General features: G+C 38.8%; 1 protein-coding gene across 1 annotated transcript in view; it reads left to right on the top strand.

Annotated features, from left to right (window-relative positions):
- Positions 1-16,536, top strand: part of LOC132566744 (vitellogenin-1-like) — a 67,527-nt gene that overhangs the window by 13,575 nt on the left and 37,416 nt on the right. The window contains exons 7-19 of the mRNA XM_060232082.1: positions 913-1,054; positions 1,166-1,323; positions 1,416-1,581; positions 4,003-4,128; positions 6,542-6,754; positions 9,795-10,012; positions 10,118-10,215; positions 12,905-13,029; positions 14,022-14,126; positions 14,214-14,333; positions 14,578-14,767; positions 15,312-15,405; positions 15,520-15,708. Coding sequence (XP_060088065.1) covers positions 913-1,054; positions 1,166-1,323; positions 1,416-1,581; positions 4,003-4,128; positions 6,542-6,754; positions 9,795-10,012; positions 10,118-10,215; positions 12,905-13,029; positions 14,022-14,126; positions 14,214-14,333; positions 14,578-14,767; positions 15,312-15,405; positions 15,520-15,708 — 1,944 coding nt within the window. The remainder of the gene's footprint in view (positions 1-912; positions 1,055-1,165; positions 1,324-1,415; positions 1,582-4,002; positions 4,129-6,541; positions 6,755-9,794; positions 10,013-10,117; positions 10,216-12,904; positions 13,030-14,021; positions 14,127-14,213; positions 14,334-14,577; positions 14,768-15,311; positions 15,406-15,519; positions 15,709-16,536) is intronic.

Genomic DNA, 16,536 nt, shown 5'->3' with positions numbered 1-16,536 from the left:
TGAGTGACATGTGGCTCAGTCAATGGAAGGTGATAAGTCATCAGCAACATGGCTTGCCTTCTATGTGAGAGAGAGTACAGCACTACTGAGAGGGAAAAATGTACTGATATGAAAGGTGATATATAAAGAAAACATTTTATTTAATTTATGTCCCGCCCTCCCTGCCAAGGCAGGCTCAGGGTGGCTAATAATATGAGAGTCAGCAATAGCATGCCCTACCATTTGACAGTAAATATAAACAATATTAAATATAAAAATGTTAAAACATTAAAACATTTTAAACATCTGGTGCTAATTCGATGTATCCGAACAACAAGATGATAGTGGTGGTAATCAGAGTGGTCAATTTTTAAACTTCTGGAGGTCCCAGAAAAGCCACTGGTGGTGTTTCTGGGCCCAATCCATTGCTGTAGATGGCATTATGAAAAAGCGTGGTGGAAGAGTGACGTTTTGCAGGCCCTGCGGAACTGTGTGAGCTCTCACAGGGTCCATTTTGTAACTATCAGTGACTCAAGGACAAAATTAAAATAATGCATATATGTATATGAACTAAAAGTATAAATGATCAGTTTATGATTTATGATTATAGCTGTATGAAGGTTCAACGAATATTCCCATTTACTATCTCAAAGATCAGAGATGGCCAGTGTGGTTAGAGTGCTGCTCAAGGAACAGGAACCCCCGTTCAAATATTTACTTTGCCATTGAACTCTCCGGGTAACCTTGAGTCTGCCAATCTTTCTCAGTCTAATCTAACTCACACCACTGTTGTGGAGATACACTGGTGGATGACAAAGCCAAATATGCTATCATGAGCTCTTTGGCGGAAGCAAATAACCTAGTGTATCTGGCCAGAAAGCACTTTCTGTATTTACAATTTGCTTTAAAAATAACTGAGTTTCCTCATTGCAGTCAGAACATTCAATTGATCAAAGTGGAGCAACACACACCAGAAGAGCTTCCAGCCAACTTCAAAGACTGTGGACCACTTGCATTCCAGTTTAGTGATGAGTCACAGCAGCTTTCCACTCCTGTCAAGCAACTTGAACGCCAGGTAAAATTTGAAGGTAGAAATATACTAGGAACTCTGGAATGTTCTTTGTCCATGACATGGACTAACATCTGACATGTTCTTTTTGTTAAAAATAAAAATCCTTTCTAACAGATTATGGATGACCTGCAATATCTGTCACAGCACATGTGGAAGGATATTTCAAAAGACTGTACAAAGAAATTCCAGCGACTTACACAGAATATGCACAAAGCAGATTACGAACTTTATGACTCAGTATATAAAAAGTGCGCTAACCAGTCAGCCTGCAGGTAAAAGACTATAAGGAATCCTTTTGCCACATAACTAAAACAGGTCTAAATTAAAAGGATGGAAATTCAGATTATTCTCTCTTTTCCTGTAGACGTATTTTTTGGGATGTAATTGCTTCTGCTGATAGTCCCAATGGAATTAGATTGTTGAAACACAAATATGAACAGCGAGAAGTCACCAAACTTGAAGCAGCACAAATAGTGATCATAAGTTTCCATTACAGCACCCCATCTCTTGAAGTTATTGAAGAAGCTAAGGTAAAATGTGCCTTGCATATTTTGATTAGTGATATCGTCATTTCTTAAATAAACTTTTTTACATTATAATGAAAGTTTCAAATTTCAGTAAAAAGCTGTTTTTCACAGTGACTGAAGAAAAGGGGGGGGGCATTGGGCGGTGGTAGTGCTATCAAGTCACAGCTGACTTATGACAGCCCCATGGGGTTTTCAAGGCTTTCCCATTGCCTGTCTCCACATTGTGATCCTCACATTCCTTGGAGGTCTCCCATCCAAATATTAGCCAATGTTGTTTACAAAAGGGAATCCTCATGATAGGGCAGTGTAATTTATGGGCATGTGAAAAAGAGACCTCTTTCATAAGTTGCCTACTGAGAAAAGTTTGTTTTCTCTAAGAGACCATGGTGGAAACAATTGTTTTAAAAGCCAGTAGAAATCTTGACTGAACTGAAGAAAGCTGTATTAGCCTGGTGATTGAAGAAAATGAATGAGTGTGATAGAGAAATCACACTTCTTGTTCTCTCTTGGGAGAATACATTTCTACTGCTTTTAAATTCCCAGATGTGTTTGCTGAAGTCTGCATGGGCTTTGAATTTAATAACAAAGAGAATGTCTTAAAAACTATAATTTCCAAACATGTTACAATTTTTGGATTTCTCCCCCTCCCCCCCAAAAAAAAAAAACTGCCACGAGGAAGAAATACTTTAAAGCCTGTGCCAAGCTTTAAAGGATCTGGACATAAAGCAAAGAAATGTATAACCAACCAATAGTCTCCTGTGTAAAACATAAGTGCAATCTCATGTTCTTAGACAAGCTTGTGTGCCGCAAAATATTACTAAAAGAAAAAAAACTGGGCCTAAAAATAGTTACTTTACAGGGTGTAATACTATTCCTAGAATTAAAGACATCTCAATGAGTCCACTGCCTGCTTGACTTTTAAGCCTTCTGTGTCATCCAGGGGCTCTCTTCATAACACCTACAAGGTCTCTAGATAAAAATTGCAAAAAGAGAGAGTTCCCAAATGGTGCTGCCTATTTTTTAAACCCCAAACCTTCCTACTGGATAACAAGATCAGATCTCCACACTCCTGGATTCGTAGGTGCATCCAGGGCTTTTTTTTATGGTAGGAACTCCTTTGCATATTAGGCTACACTCTCTTGATGTAGCCAATCCTTAAAGAGCTTATAGGGCTCTTCTTCCAAGGCCTACTGTAAGCTCTTGGGGGATTGGCTACATCAGAGGGGTGTAGCCTAATATGCAAAGGAGTTCCTGCTACAGGAGTTCCTAGGTGCATCAGAAAGGACATTGGACATTGGATTTGGGTAGTTTCAAAGAGTAAACATGTTGGTCTGCAGTAGAAGTGCTAGGTCGGATGACAAAGGGTGCTTTGACTTTTGAAAACTTATACACTGAAAATCTTGTTGGTGTCTAAGGTGTTTCCAGATTTGAGTCTGAATTTAGGTAGCCAAGATATATTCCATCCATGTATTATTAACTGAATCAAGAAGGGTATGTAAATACACAGATTTGTCTTCTTTGGTCAAGAGGCAGAATCAAATGGAGTAAATTACATATACACACATATACATCAATCAAAACTGACTGCTTTGCTGGCTTTTGAAATGGAATTAGGTATTTCTGACATGGCAGTAGCCTTGTAGAGCCAGACAACAAATTAAAAGTAATCTAGGAATGACTATACCTGTTGATATATTTACCTTTTCCACCGGAGGACATGAGATCGTTTTATGAGGAAGCCTGTCTTATGGCCTGTACATAATCAAAATGTTTGAAAAGCTGTACATAGCATGAGCCATATTTGCTTTTAAACCAGTTGAGTAAATTAACTGTATAACCAACCAATAGTCTTTGCCTGATGTATTTGTCAAATTTTTGCTTCTGGAGAGCTTAGGTGGCTTACAGTGCAATTCTATGCAGCGTAAGCTCCTGGATCTCAAAAAATTTGGACTGTAGTAACTCTGCATAAGATTGCACTGTAAGAGACTATATCAAGATTCCCTAACTAAAATCTTGTCACTTCCAGGAATTTATTAATTAGGGGTTTTAAATAAGCTCTCAACTGTCCCTCTGCAATATGAGAATAATACTAACTTATTTTACAACCACTAGTAAGTAAGTAAAGTAAAGTAAATTTATTTTTGTATCCCGCCCTCCCCCGCCAAGGCGGGCTCAGGGCGGCTCACAGACATTCATATTACTAGGGTAATATAAATGTGAAGTTCTCTGAAATCATTCTCTGAATACTAAGCATTGTTGTTATATTTTACCTTTTCACAACTTTGATTATAGGATATCTATGCATGTGCAGATTAACCTTGAAACAAATTCCAATTCATGGAATCAGATTTTATTGATGTAAATGTGTTGGTTGGCTTGTTTCTTGATGTAAATTGCAGTAATTGCTAACTTTTCTCTCCACAGTCCCTCCTGAGTGTGGTTCATCGAGAGCCACATGATTACCTTTTCAGAGTTGTCCTCCTTGCCTATGCATCGCTATGTCACAAATACTGTATGGACTTAAACAATTGCCCTGCTTCAGTTCTCAAGGTATAATAAATTTAATCTACAATCCACTGTTTTACTACTAATGTGTATGAAATCAGAATTTCAACATTTAAATGATGACAAGACTAGTAGGAAGGCAATCTTTCTCAGCACTCTCCATGGCTATTGTTGTTTTGTTTTGTTCCTTTTCTTAACCAATGTCAAATTTAAGTGTAGTTTGGTTAACTTTGGTGATGTTGCTAGAAAATGCCACAGGGATTGCTGTTTTTCACACACAAAACTACAATTCTGAGGTTTCTTTGTTAATGCAGTTTAAGTGCCCACTTGCAGAAGGGGCAGGATAAAAGTCAAACTACACAAACAAAAATAAATAAATAAGTGTACTTCCACTATTAATATCTACAGAATACCACAGAATCAGGACCCACAGAATTTGAACCCACAAATATGTTGTTGTCAATGTAAAATGATGAATAAAAACATTGTATTTGCTACCACAAACCTTTCAGAGGAAGAGGAGAATAAAAATAGGTGGAGCCTCTTAAATTTAAAATCTCTAGGGTGAGGGTACAGTTCCTGCCAGTTGGAGCATATGACCAGCCTTAAAGCTTTGCAGTCATGGGTGGGGGTATGCTCTCCCATCCCCTCTATGCACTGACGGGTAGGGTCCAGAAGCTTCCAGATCCAGCCCTGAGCAGGGGTGGGTTTGCCCTATTAGGAAGCTTGCTTTGCAAGCTCATTGCAAAATCCATGCTTTAAGATGTATGTAATGGTGCAGATCAGCTTATGTGTAGATAAAATTCCCAGTTTAACCCATAACTTGTGTAGTGTTTTACTCGAGGGGAAGGTGAGCAAAACCAGCAGAGGCTATTGTGCAGCTGTCGGCAATTACCTGCCTCCCACTCCCTCGGATGGAACCACGAGGATGGGGAGAACCTATTCAAGCTCAGCATAGGAAAACTGACCAATCAGGGAATGGCTAGCTGGCCAGGTCTGGCAGCTGCCGCCATCCCTCACCATTCTGGTCCAGCAGGAGCTCCCCACCCACCCTCTTGTTAAGACCATGTAGAATCAGCTAGTCGCCAGTTATGGGGCTGAACAGGAATTCTTTGGGCCTCACTCAAATTAGCTGTGAAAGGGCCTCTTTTCACCTGCTCCGCATGGTGAGAGGGGGTGAGGCATAAATAGGCCTGATATCACTGGTTAGGCACTAACTGGGATGGAGGGAAAAGCATGGGTTGAAGGGGTTTCAAGCTGGTGAGCACCCCAAGATATCAGCAATGAGGGGTCTTCAGTTGGGCTACCTAGAGGCTTGACAGTCCAGGTGGCCTGGTTAGGGGCCTCTTCAGGGTCAGGGAAGCATATGACCAGCCTTAAGGCTTTGCAGTCATGGGCGGGGTATGCTCTTTCATCCCCTCTATGCACTGGCTTGTGGGTAGTGATGGGTAGGGTCTGAAAGCTTCAGGACCCAGCCCTGAGCCAGGGTGGGTTTGCCCTGTTAGGAAGCTTGCTTTGCAAGCTCAATGCACCCTGTGCTTTAAGATGTATGTAATGGTGCACATTAGCTTATATGTAAATACAATTCCCAGTTTAACCCATAATGTGTTTAATATTTCATAAGAGGGGTAGGTGGGCAATGCAACAACAATGCGTAGAATGAAAATGAACGGCACTGAAAGTTAAATCACAGTAGCGGTCTTTAGTACTTCAGTTATACTCCTGAAAACAAGAGTGCTAAACAGTTCTGCAAAAGTTTCTGGTGGGGATTTGTTTACAATATTGGTAATTCTTACATATAAGGGACATATCAGGCAGGCAGCATCAGGAGCAGGGAGCAACCATCAGGTGACTAGAATGCTTCAAAAAACTTGGTTGGGTCACCTTCCTGTTCTTTGTCAATCACACAGCTTCTGCTGAGACCTTGTTCCTCAGCTTTTCAGGCCTTTTACAGATCTCCAGCATAGCTGGCTACCCAACCTGTGGCAGAGCCATAGCATAACATCCCAGCAGTATTTGTTTGGGGCTGGACTGATAATGTTATGCAGCAACCACCCAGTTCCCTTCTCTTACATTTTGTAAAATTTGTTTTAAGAATAGTTTGAACTAATTAGGGCAGTGACTGAGAATAAGGGATTTGCCGGTTACCATGCTTGCACTAGCATAACTTGTATGAATAAAATAGCACAAGTGGTGCCAGGACACATGCAGATAAGCTTGACCATGCTGATACTAGGAATCCCAATCCAAGAAGAATCAGGCATTTCCCTATCCTTATTTCACATCTTCATCTAATCCCTTTGCTACTGTTCATGGTTAGTATATCCTGGACATACACAAGCATTTTTGGTTTGGGACCCTGGTCTGCCAGTATCACTGTTAGGTTAAATCATTTTTCTTTTTATAGTTAAACCATTTTTTCATGTTTAACCATGTTAAACCATTTTTCTTCTTATAGCCTGTGAAGGACTTTGATGATGAGGTGTTAAGGAAGCCTAATGAAGATGATATTATCCTGCTTTTGCGGGTCTATGAAAATCTGCAACATGAATCTATCAAGAAGTCCTTGACAAAGTTCTTGCCAGGATTTGCAGCTTCCCATTTCTCACTTCGAGTTCAGCATGTTGCCCTGATGTGTTTAAAAAGTTTTGCCAAGAAAGACCCCACATGGGTAAGAAAAAAAGCTCTGTGTGTGTGTGTGTGTGTGTGTGTGAGAGAGAGAGAGAGAGAGAGAGAGAGAGAATGTATTATGTAACTGTTTGGCATATTTCTCTACCATCATAATAAAATATTTTTCCCCCTAGGAATAATTGTATTAGGATAGAGCAGTTTTTAAAACAGTTTCTCAGGCACATATGCATCTAGTTTTCACTCTGTCAGTGTGATGGCTTTTAGAAGGATAGAAACACATTGAAATCATGCTTTGTGTCCTGCAAGGTCCTCCTTCCCATTGCAACTCACTAAAAAAACCCCCAAAAATCACCCACCCTCCAAAAAAACCTTTTTCCAGGTGGTTAAGAAATCTTTATGAATAGCACAGAGGGAACTGGTTTCCTTCTTTCACCAATGGATGCCTTCTATTGTCAGAAGCAAACTATAGGATACAAACATATAGGACAGCCAGTGTGGTGTAGTGGTTAGGAATGTGGACTCTAATCTGGGAGAACCAGGTTTGATTCCTCACTCCTCCATATGAAGCCAGCTCAGTGACTTTGGGTCAGTCACAATTCTGTCAGACCTCTTGTAGGCCCATTGGCCTCTCTCAGCCCACCTACCCCTCAGAGTATCTGTTGTGGGAAGAGGAAGGGAAGGTAATTGTAAGCTGCTCCAAGCTTCAGGTAGTGAAAAGTTGGGTATAAAAGCCAACTCTTCTTCATCATCTGAGTTGCCAACCTCCAAGTGTGACCTGGAGATTTTCCAGAAATACAACTAATCTACAGCCAACAGAGATCAGTTTCCCTGGAGAAAATGACAGTTTTAGAGGATGAACTCTGTGGCATTATACCCCATTATACCCCATTGAGGTTCCTTCGCTGCCCTAAATCCCATTCTCCAAGGTCATGTTCCCAATCTGAATTGGCTCTGTACACTGGCTACTAAAGAATAATAATAATAACCAGTGGTGAACTTCATACATAGCACTGCTAGCCTCTTCCTGGGTTTGGCCCAAAGAAATTATTGTTGTTGCAAATCCATGACTTATAAAGAAGGGGGGTGCTGTGAGAAGAAAAACTATGACACCAGATTTGAGTGAAAGTAGGCCACAACCTTAATAGATGCAAAGCAAAAGCACTGACATAGCATGGGGATGGACCCAGCATTAAGCAACCCTATATACTGATACACTCCCTGGCCTGCCTGCCAAGAGTCAATAATAATAAATATAAAAAACCATAATATATAAAATTAACATCTTTGATGCTATGTCAAACCACCCAAAGCTATGACCCTTACAAATAACAATGAACATGAAATGTAACTTGTTAACAACAAAATGCAAGGTGTGGCAGGGTGGGAAACTGCAGCTGTGAGCTGAGGGGGTCAGAATATGCAGTGGCTGCTTTGAATAGGTGAGGGGAGAGGGAAGGGTGGCCCCTGACCTGGCCCCCTGGCTCAGCCCTCACCTTCCTTGTGACTACCAAGCCAGGTAACAGCTGGCCCAAACACCAAACACTCCAAGCGAACAACTCCCAATTCAGAGCCACACAGTCAGCTGAAGCAGGCCCAACTCTTTTCAACCCCTCCCCCCTACAAAGGCACCTTTGGTAAGTCTGCACTGTGGCTTTTTAAAAAATAAACTTTCCCAGGGGGTAGAAACTTCCAGAGGAAGCATCTTGCATTATCATTTCCCAGTACTGAGAGAGAGAGAGAATGAAACAGTCCAGGAGGGCATCCTTATAATGAAACAGGATTGTAGTCCTAATGATTATTGTATGTGTCACCTGCTTTTACTGTATTTTCCTATACTGTGTAATCCACTTTCTGTATTGCATAGCCTTAGATAGATTGTTGTTTGCATTGTCCATGATTCTAGTCCAGTTGAAATGTTCACTGATACTTATGCTGATTGCACTGTTTCACATTCTATAATCCGCCTTGAGACCCAGTGTGAAAGGCAGACTCTAATTAATGTAGATAAAATAAATTTTTTGAGAGCATGTCTTTTTTTAAAAAAAAAAAAGTTTTTTTGAATTTAATAAACATACAGTTCAGAGAACTACATAAGCAGGCCCAGCCATCCTGCAATAATTGTGGTTGTTGGTTTTAGTCCTCTGCAGGCCCACCAAGTTGCTGAAGTTTGGTGCATGGTGCTGGGGTAGGTTTCTGGTTTTGAATGGAGGGAACATTGCTGCATGGAGACCAGGCTTTGCCCTCTGAATTGTGAATCAAAATCTTACATAACGATAGGAAGAAGAAAATTAGACAATCACAAATATATATCTCTCTCTACACACATATTTGGAAAGATTACTGGGGTTGTAGACAGTCAAGACAGATCTTTCAACAAACCTGAGAAAAGAAAAACTGAAACTGTTTTTTTAAGTACCTTGGGATGGTTAAAAATCCCCTCAAATGATAAAAGAGCCCCTGTAGCTTTAAGAAACAAATGCCCTCAGCATTTGTTGTGATGTAAGCTGCTTTGGGTCCCCATTGTCAAAATAGGCAGGATATAAATGAAGGAAATAAATATAGATGAAGATGAGGGAGCAAATAAAAGGTAAGGCAGTTGGTTAGTGAGAAGAAGAGACAGAAGCAAGGAAATGTGATAATATAGGGGTGCCAGGAAAATGGAAAAAGGTAAGAGTGTGAAGGGGATACAGGGGAAAGTGAGGTACCCTCCGTAAGTTCTTGTTGATTCTCTGCTTCACAACTGAACATTGCTTAGACAGCACCACACACTATTTGGCTGGAGGATTCCTAGGAAGAGGATGTTAAGTGGAGAGAAGAAAAAAGAAACAGGCATCTGGAGCTGAAACAGGAGCAGATAAAAACAGATTGGCTAGTTGGTGGGAAGGAAAGAGGGAAACCGGAAACAGGGAGAGGCTATGGGGGATTTCAGGAAAGGGAGAGAGAAGGAATAGTGGAGGAGGGGAAATTAGATGCCCCCTGCAAGACCTTGAATTTAACTTCAAAGCAGTAAACTTTTAATTGTAGACAGAAATCAGCAATGGACAGATCTAACAGTTGTATTTGTTATCTTCTTTTTACAGGTAAGACGTAATAGTATGCAAATATTTCTGAACTACAAGCTTCATTATTCAACCCGAATAGTTGCTGTCATGAGTCTGCTTTCAGCCAGACCAAGTCTTCCTACTTTAATGGTTTTGGCAAAATCTTTGGCCAATGAACCCAGTGCACAAGTGGAACATTTTGTCATCTCTAGCCTGACCACCCTGGCCACCACTACAGCTCCAGATCTACAAGTAGTGTAAGATTAATAAGAACATTGATTTCCTTTAAAAGGGAAAACAGGCACCAAATAGCAATAACAAAAGGAAAAGGTATAAGATTTGTTTTTGTTCTTCCCCATCAGGGCTTCTGCCAGCAGAATGGCTCTAAATATAGTGAGTTCAAAATCTGAACTGCCTAAGTATGCAACTGGCAAATTTTTCCTCTTAAGCTTTTACAAAGGTAAGAGATATATTTTTCAGCTATTGTTTATTCTTCCAAGCAAATCAGTTGGTTCAAAATTAAATATTTTTCAGAATCAAGAATCATGGTCTAATAGGAACACAGTGATGTATCTCTAGCATAGTTTAACAGCTTAACATTGATGATGACTGTGAAACGTCTGTGTTGAGCTTGTCACAGATTTGGGTGGCAGGGTTTCTAGACTATAGGAAATAATTACCAGAGTGGAATGCATAGCCATAATCTGCTCTTCTTCAGGAAATGTAACTGAAGAGTAAATACCCAAAAAACCAGTTACCCTTTTTTATTCCTTTTCAATGAATTGCTTTTGTGTTGTTGTTTTGTTGTGCAGAAATGTAAATATATGTGTATTTTTAAAATGAGAGGGTTTGTTAAAAGGTCACATTTTTATTTTTTTGTTTCATAAAACACACAATTGGGTTCTTCATAATTAATCTCCCATGAGCCAATATTCTAGTTTACAAATGTTTGCATTTGTTGTTTTGTGCATCATAAAATAAACATAAATGGAAATGATTTTTAAAAGAAAAAAATATTACTTTTTTTTTAGCTCACAACATGTTGTTTAAAAAGGCCTATTTCCTTTTGGGGGTTGTTTGTTTTTGTACTGTCCAAGAGTTGCATTCTACTCTTCTGCAACAAAGTCATGAAAATTTAAAAAAAAAGTAGAGATTTAGGCTTTGATTCAGAGAGAGTTAATTTTGAATGTTGGTTGTGTTTCTCTGGGATGCTATTATGCTGTTGCATTTATCTAGGTAAGAAACACAATATTTTTTCAGAAGAGGAAACTGGTTAATTTTCTTAGATATATCTGTAATTCTCAAGAAGGAAACTATTATTTTGAGTGAAATACACCTTATTTGTTAGAAGACCACTGGAGCTCAGTTGTTGGTATAACAGAACTATTAAATAATAGCTGGACTCATCCCTAAAATTACCTCAGGGTCCCCCACAACTGAACAACTCATAGACACCTGAGAGGCACTTGAGGCTGAAACATAATCTATTGCAAGGAATAAATCTTTCTAAGAGAATATTGACAGCAGCATTCTAAGCAGAGTTACAAGCTTCTAAACCCATTGATTTAATACGGACTTCATGCTTCTAAGCCCATTGACTTTAGAAACCAGTAACTCGCTTTGTGTGTGTTAAGTACCATCAAGTCACTTCTGACTTATGGCAACCCTATGAATTAATTGCCTCCAAAACATCTTATCATTAATAGCTTTGCTCATGTCTTGCAAACAAGGGCCGTGGCTTCCTTGATTGAGTCAATCCATCTCATATTGGGTCTTTCCAGGGCTTTGTTTGTAGAAAAAGCCCAGCAGGAACCCATTTACATATTAGGCCACACCTCCTGACATCACCATTGTTTCACATAAGGCTCTTTTGTAAAAAAGGCTCAGCAGAACTCATTTTCATATTAGGCCACATACCCTGCTGCCAAGCCAGCCGGAACTGCGTCCCTGTGCGTTCCTGCTCAAAAAAAGCCCTGGGTCTTTCTCTTTCCCTGCTGCCTTCAACTTTTCCTAGCATCATTGTCTTTTCCAGTGACTCTTGTTTTCTCAAAATATGACCAAAGTATGATAGCCTCAGTTAAGTCATTTTAGCTTCTAGGGAGAATTCAGGCTTCATTTTATCTCAAACTCATTTTTTGTGACTTTGGTAGTCTAACTCTATCTGAAGAAGTGAGCAGTGACCCATGATAGCTCATGCCCTACCACAAATGTCTTTAAGGTGCTACTGGACTCTTACCCTTTCTACTGACAGTCCTTGTAGCTATAAAACTCTCCTTCAACACCACATTTTCCAATAAATCCACTTTCTTCCTATCAGCTCTCTTCACTGTCAGCTTTCTTCATTGTCCAGCTTTCATACCCATATATAGCAATGGGGAATACTATGTTATGAATTCTCCAGTGACATTTAAGGATCTTTGCAAGCTCCTTTGTGGCTGCCCTTCCCAGTCTCAGTCTCCTTCCGACTTCTTAGTTGCAGTCTCCCTTTTGGTTTATGATGGAGTCAAATAATAAAATATTTTTAACATTTTCATTGTCAGCTTTAAAGTTGTGCAATTCTACAGTAGTCATCATTTTTTGTCTTTTTGATGTTAATCTATGATCCTGCTTTAGCACTTTCTGCTTTAACCTTCCTCAATAGACATTTCAAGTCTTCACTATTTTTCTGCCAGTAACTCAGTTTAGGATGGTAGAACTCAGAAAGCCTCCCACCTGCCTAATTGATGTCAGTTAGCTCAGGTTTCCATATCTATTTCTGCAAATTCAAATTTCTTATTTCAGTCCCTCTTGCCATTAAACACTTGCCAAATTTTTGACATACAGTTCCTACATTGCAGACTCACTCCAAGCTATGAAAAAGAAATCCTGCCACATGATCCTATACAGAATAACTGCAGATAAGCACTCCTAGTACAGATCCCACTGAACAAGAAGAGATAATGGATAGAAGGCACAATTTCACAGGCACAAACCTAATAACAGTCCAAAAAAACAAGCTCCAGAAGTTTGTATTACTTCTACAGCTGTATTTTTTGGCTGTTTTTCATAATGCGCTGTTTTCTCATGAAGCAATTAGAAATTGATTATATCTGCATTGGGCTATTTGAGGAACACTGAATTTATTGTACATTGTTATCTTGCTTTTTCAGAATCTCTTATGGCTGGTGTGACAACTGAAGTTTTCATCCTGAATACTGTAGGGAGTATACTCCCAAATTTTATGTCAACCAGATTTGAGGCAAATATTCTTGGAAATAAATTTTCTCCATTGGAGGTAATTAGATATTTACATACCTAATTTCATGTTAACACTAAATCTTTATAATTATTTGTTAGTATGACAATAATTTGGAATCTTTGATGGGCATATTATGGAGCAGGGCCATTCAGATGTGACATTTCCTCCTTTTAAGAAAAGTGATAATACTTGGAACTGAGGCTCCAAATCATCTACTTTTATAAGTAGTAGACAGGATGCCTTGAAGAACTGGATCCAAGCTTCTGTGAACAGCTTCCCACCTTCCCCCAGAAACATGCTGTTTAGAGTTCAGGAACCCTCAGGGACAAAGTACTGTGTGCAAATGTGGAATTGGATGGAATTGTACTTTTCATGAATAGAGCTCAAGTTCACAGACAATACTCCTCTCATACAAATTTAGTCTAATGCTCCTTGTTTCTGTAGGCCTCATGCAGCATGATAGATTATCCTGGAGGATCCTTTGACCCTCAGCAGTGGCTTCATAGAGAGCATAGAGGAAGGGAAAAGTTGGACTTCTCAAACTTGTTCTGTTCTTAGTATTCTATAGCTTTATTGCTAGTAATAACATGTACCTACATGAGACCAAAATAATTTTAAATGCTTTTAATTAAGGGTTTTCCAGAACATGACAAGCCTTGAATTTTAATTTTTAATCTTCTTCTTTTTACTATATTAGGGTCATAAAAGCAAAATATTAGACATACCCTCTTTATTAAATTATCAGTTAAGTCATATTTAATGGCAATGAACCACTTTTCTGGGACCCCAATAAAGTTCCCCTCTTTGAGGTTTAATAGTGAAGTCATAAGCAGGGTTACACCCCACTAAGTCTGTTGAAGTCAATGGGTTTATAACAGTGTAATTGTGATTAGGACTACCCTGTAAATATATCAAATGTAATACATTTCATTGGATTACAGCTGTCATTTGGTTGATTAATATATGCTGTCTGTCTTGAATAGTATACACAAGTCCTTTTGACAAATGTGTTTTTATTTCCATCATAGGTGGGTGTAGGAATTCCAAATCTTGCAGAATTCTCACTTAAAAGAAGATATGAAGCTGATAGTGATAATGACAGGCCGGTTGATGCAAAAAAGCTTCTGAAAATGGTAAATGGACCAAAAAATAAACCAAGAAAAGGATTAATCACAGAAGTACTATGTCCATTCTAATGAGTTTCCATTTATCATACACAGCGTTCTGACCAGAAAATGATGCCCCATGAAGCACTCACAGTGGGAGGATATGTACAAATGTTTGACAAAAACATCATCACTGCAGCAACAGATGTGAAGACAGTTGTGGAAGCATGCCAGGTGCCTTTTGATAGCACTGTCCGATTCATGATCAAAAGCTTAAAATACAATTCTTTTTTTTAACTCTTTCTTCTTTAAGTGCTTGAACAGTCTTGATTTACAGTTTGAGCAGGTGCAATGAATTCTAACTTTGATCACCAATAGTTATAATCCCACTGACGAGCTTTCTCCTGCGAAAACATCATTTACATGGAGTGTGGTGGTCAATTTTTCTTGGTTTAAAGACACAAATTTATCATTGCAGGAACTCTACAAACCAGAACATAGTGACTCTTGGATAGCTAAACTTATATATAGACTGTCAAGAGGTATTCCCATTCGGTGGGTCAAAGCTTTAACATCTGTTGATGCCAGTTATGCTGTGGCTGTAGGTACTGGTTTACCTTTGGAAAGAAGCTTGACTCATGTCGCTATCACAAGTTTCGCAGGAAATGGTAAGGCAGCAGAATATAATTCTCAACCCTGTGGTATTGGTCAAAAATTATATTGTATAGTTTGAATAATTTCTACCAATGACTAGAATAGGCCATAAGTATTTCCCAGGAAGGAACTGTTAATATGTATACAATCTCAGGAAGAATGACCCTGATTAGGATTCTGTTCTGGGACTTTCTTAAAGGCAACATATGTAAATAATGAAAGGGGGGGGGGGACTTTGAAATTGCAATCCTGAACTTTTTTACTTAGAAACGATTTCTACCGAAACTGATGAGACTCAAGATATTAAGAATGAGGATGTTTTTGTGAATAAATTGTTAGCATTGTGTAGAAATGGGAATACTGTGACTCAAACAACTTCAAACCATGCCAAATTTCAGCTAGCTAAATGAAAGGATGGCAGTTCAAAGAATATATGGCCTCCTTTGTCTGGTACTCCTATTCCTTTGTCAGTAAGATGTAACTTAGTGCATTTAAGCATCCATTTTTTTGAGGGCACTAGTAATCACATGTTCATTTTCCATGCTTTCTTTTTAACAGCTAAAGCTTGGTTTACTCCTGAGCTTCCACAAAATGGTAACCTGTCCGAATCACGTCTTACTGAAGTTAGACTGAAAACTGAGTTGTCTTTCAGGTAAATAACATATCCAGGTATATAAAATTCCCTACTCTTAAAATGTGGTACAAGTCAGTTCTCAGTCCTTACTGTATAATTTTTAACCTTAGTCATGTTATGCTATGTTATCAGCATAGACAAGCATATGATCTTCAAGATGGGAATCCGAAACTCTCTACTTCAGGCTGGATTAGAAGAATATGCCAAACTGACTGTAAATCTCCCTGTCAAGGCTGCTGATGTTGCTGTGAACATTAAGAACAAAAGCTTCAAGTTTGAAATGCCTCCATGCAAAGAAGAAACTGATATATTTTCTCTAAGGTAGGTTGAATTAATTTTTTTTCCCCAGCATTTAGATGTCTTTCATTATGTGTTGATTTTCACAGTTGTTTTGTGATTTCATCAAGTCACAGCTGAAATGCAACAAGCAATCTTTTAAGTTTTCTGGAACTTTTCATCAGGCTGTATGCTAAGCAAGCAAACCAAAAAGAGTGTGAGGATGTTTCAGGGCATGAAGGAAAAGCCCCAGGTTGAGCATACCATTTGTAATAGGTTAAAAACAGAATGAAGAAGGCATGACACGAAGTTAAAGTGTAACTATATTTAGCCATGTAGCGTTACAGAAAGCCACCAGAAAAATACAATTGCAGGGAAGTTCCACAGTGATTCATGCCTTAGATACATCTAGACTGGATTATTGTAATGTGCTGTGTTTGGAACTACTCTTGAAAAGTATTCAGAAGCTGAGTCAGTGCAGAAGTTGTAGCCTTTTAGGAAGAAAATGAATTGTAATCCTAAAATATTTACATGGAAATAAATTCTAATAAAATCAATTCATGTACAACAAGTAAATGTTTTTAGAAATATGTCTGTTTGACATCTGGCAAGAGGATCTTTGTGCTTATGGTTTCCACCATTAGCAGACAAAAATCCATAGAATCCAACCCAATCCAAATCCAGTCCAAAGAATCCAATTCCTTTCTTTTTCTAAAGTATTAATTTTGATTATATGAAAAATAGCTAAGCTACAATTGATAGCTTAGAATTCGTATTTCAGCCATAATTAGAATCTTTACCACTTCTTCAGCATAATCCTCTCCCCCCAAAAAACATATACTCATGACAGCCCTTCCAAACTTTATGTGGATG

The sequence above is a fragment of the Heteronotia binoei genome, chromosome 2 (assembly GCF_032191835.1).
Source record: "Heteronotia binoei isolate CCM8104 ecotype False Entrance Well chromosome 2, APGP_CSIRO_Hbin_v1, whole genome shotgun sequence".
NCBI lineage: Eukaryota > Metazoa > Chordata > Lepidosauria > Squamata > Gekkonidae > Heteronotia > Heteronotia binoei.
The sequence above is the reverse complement of the archived record's forward strand: the minus strand, read 5'-3'. Positions and strand labels throughout refer to the sequence as shown.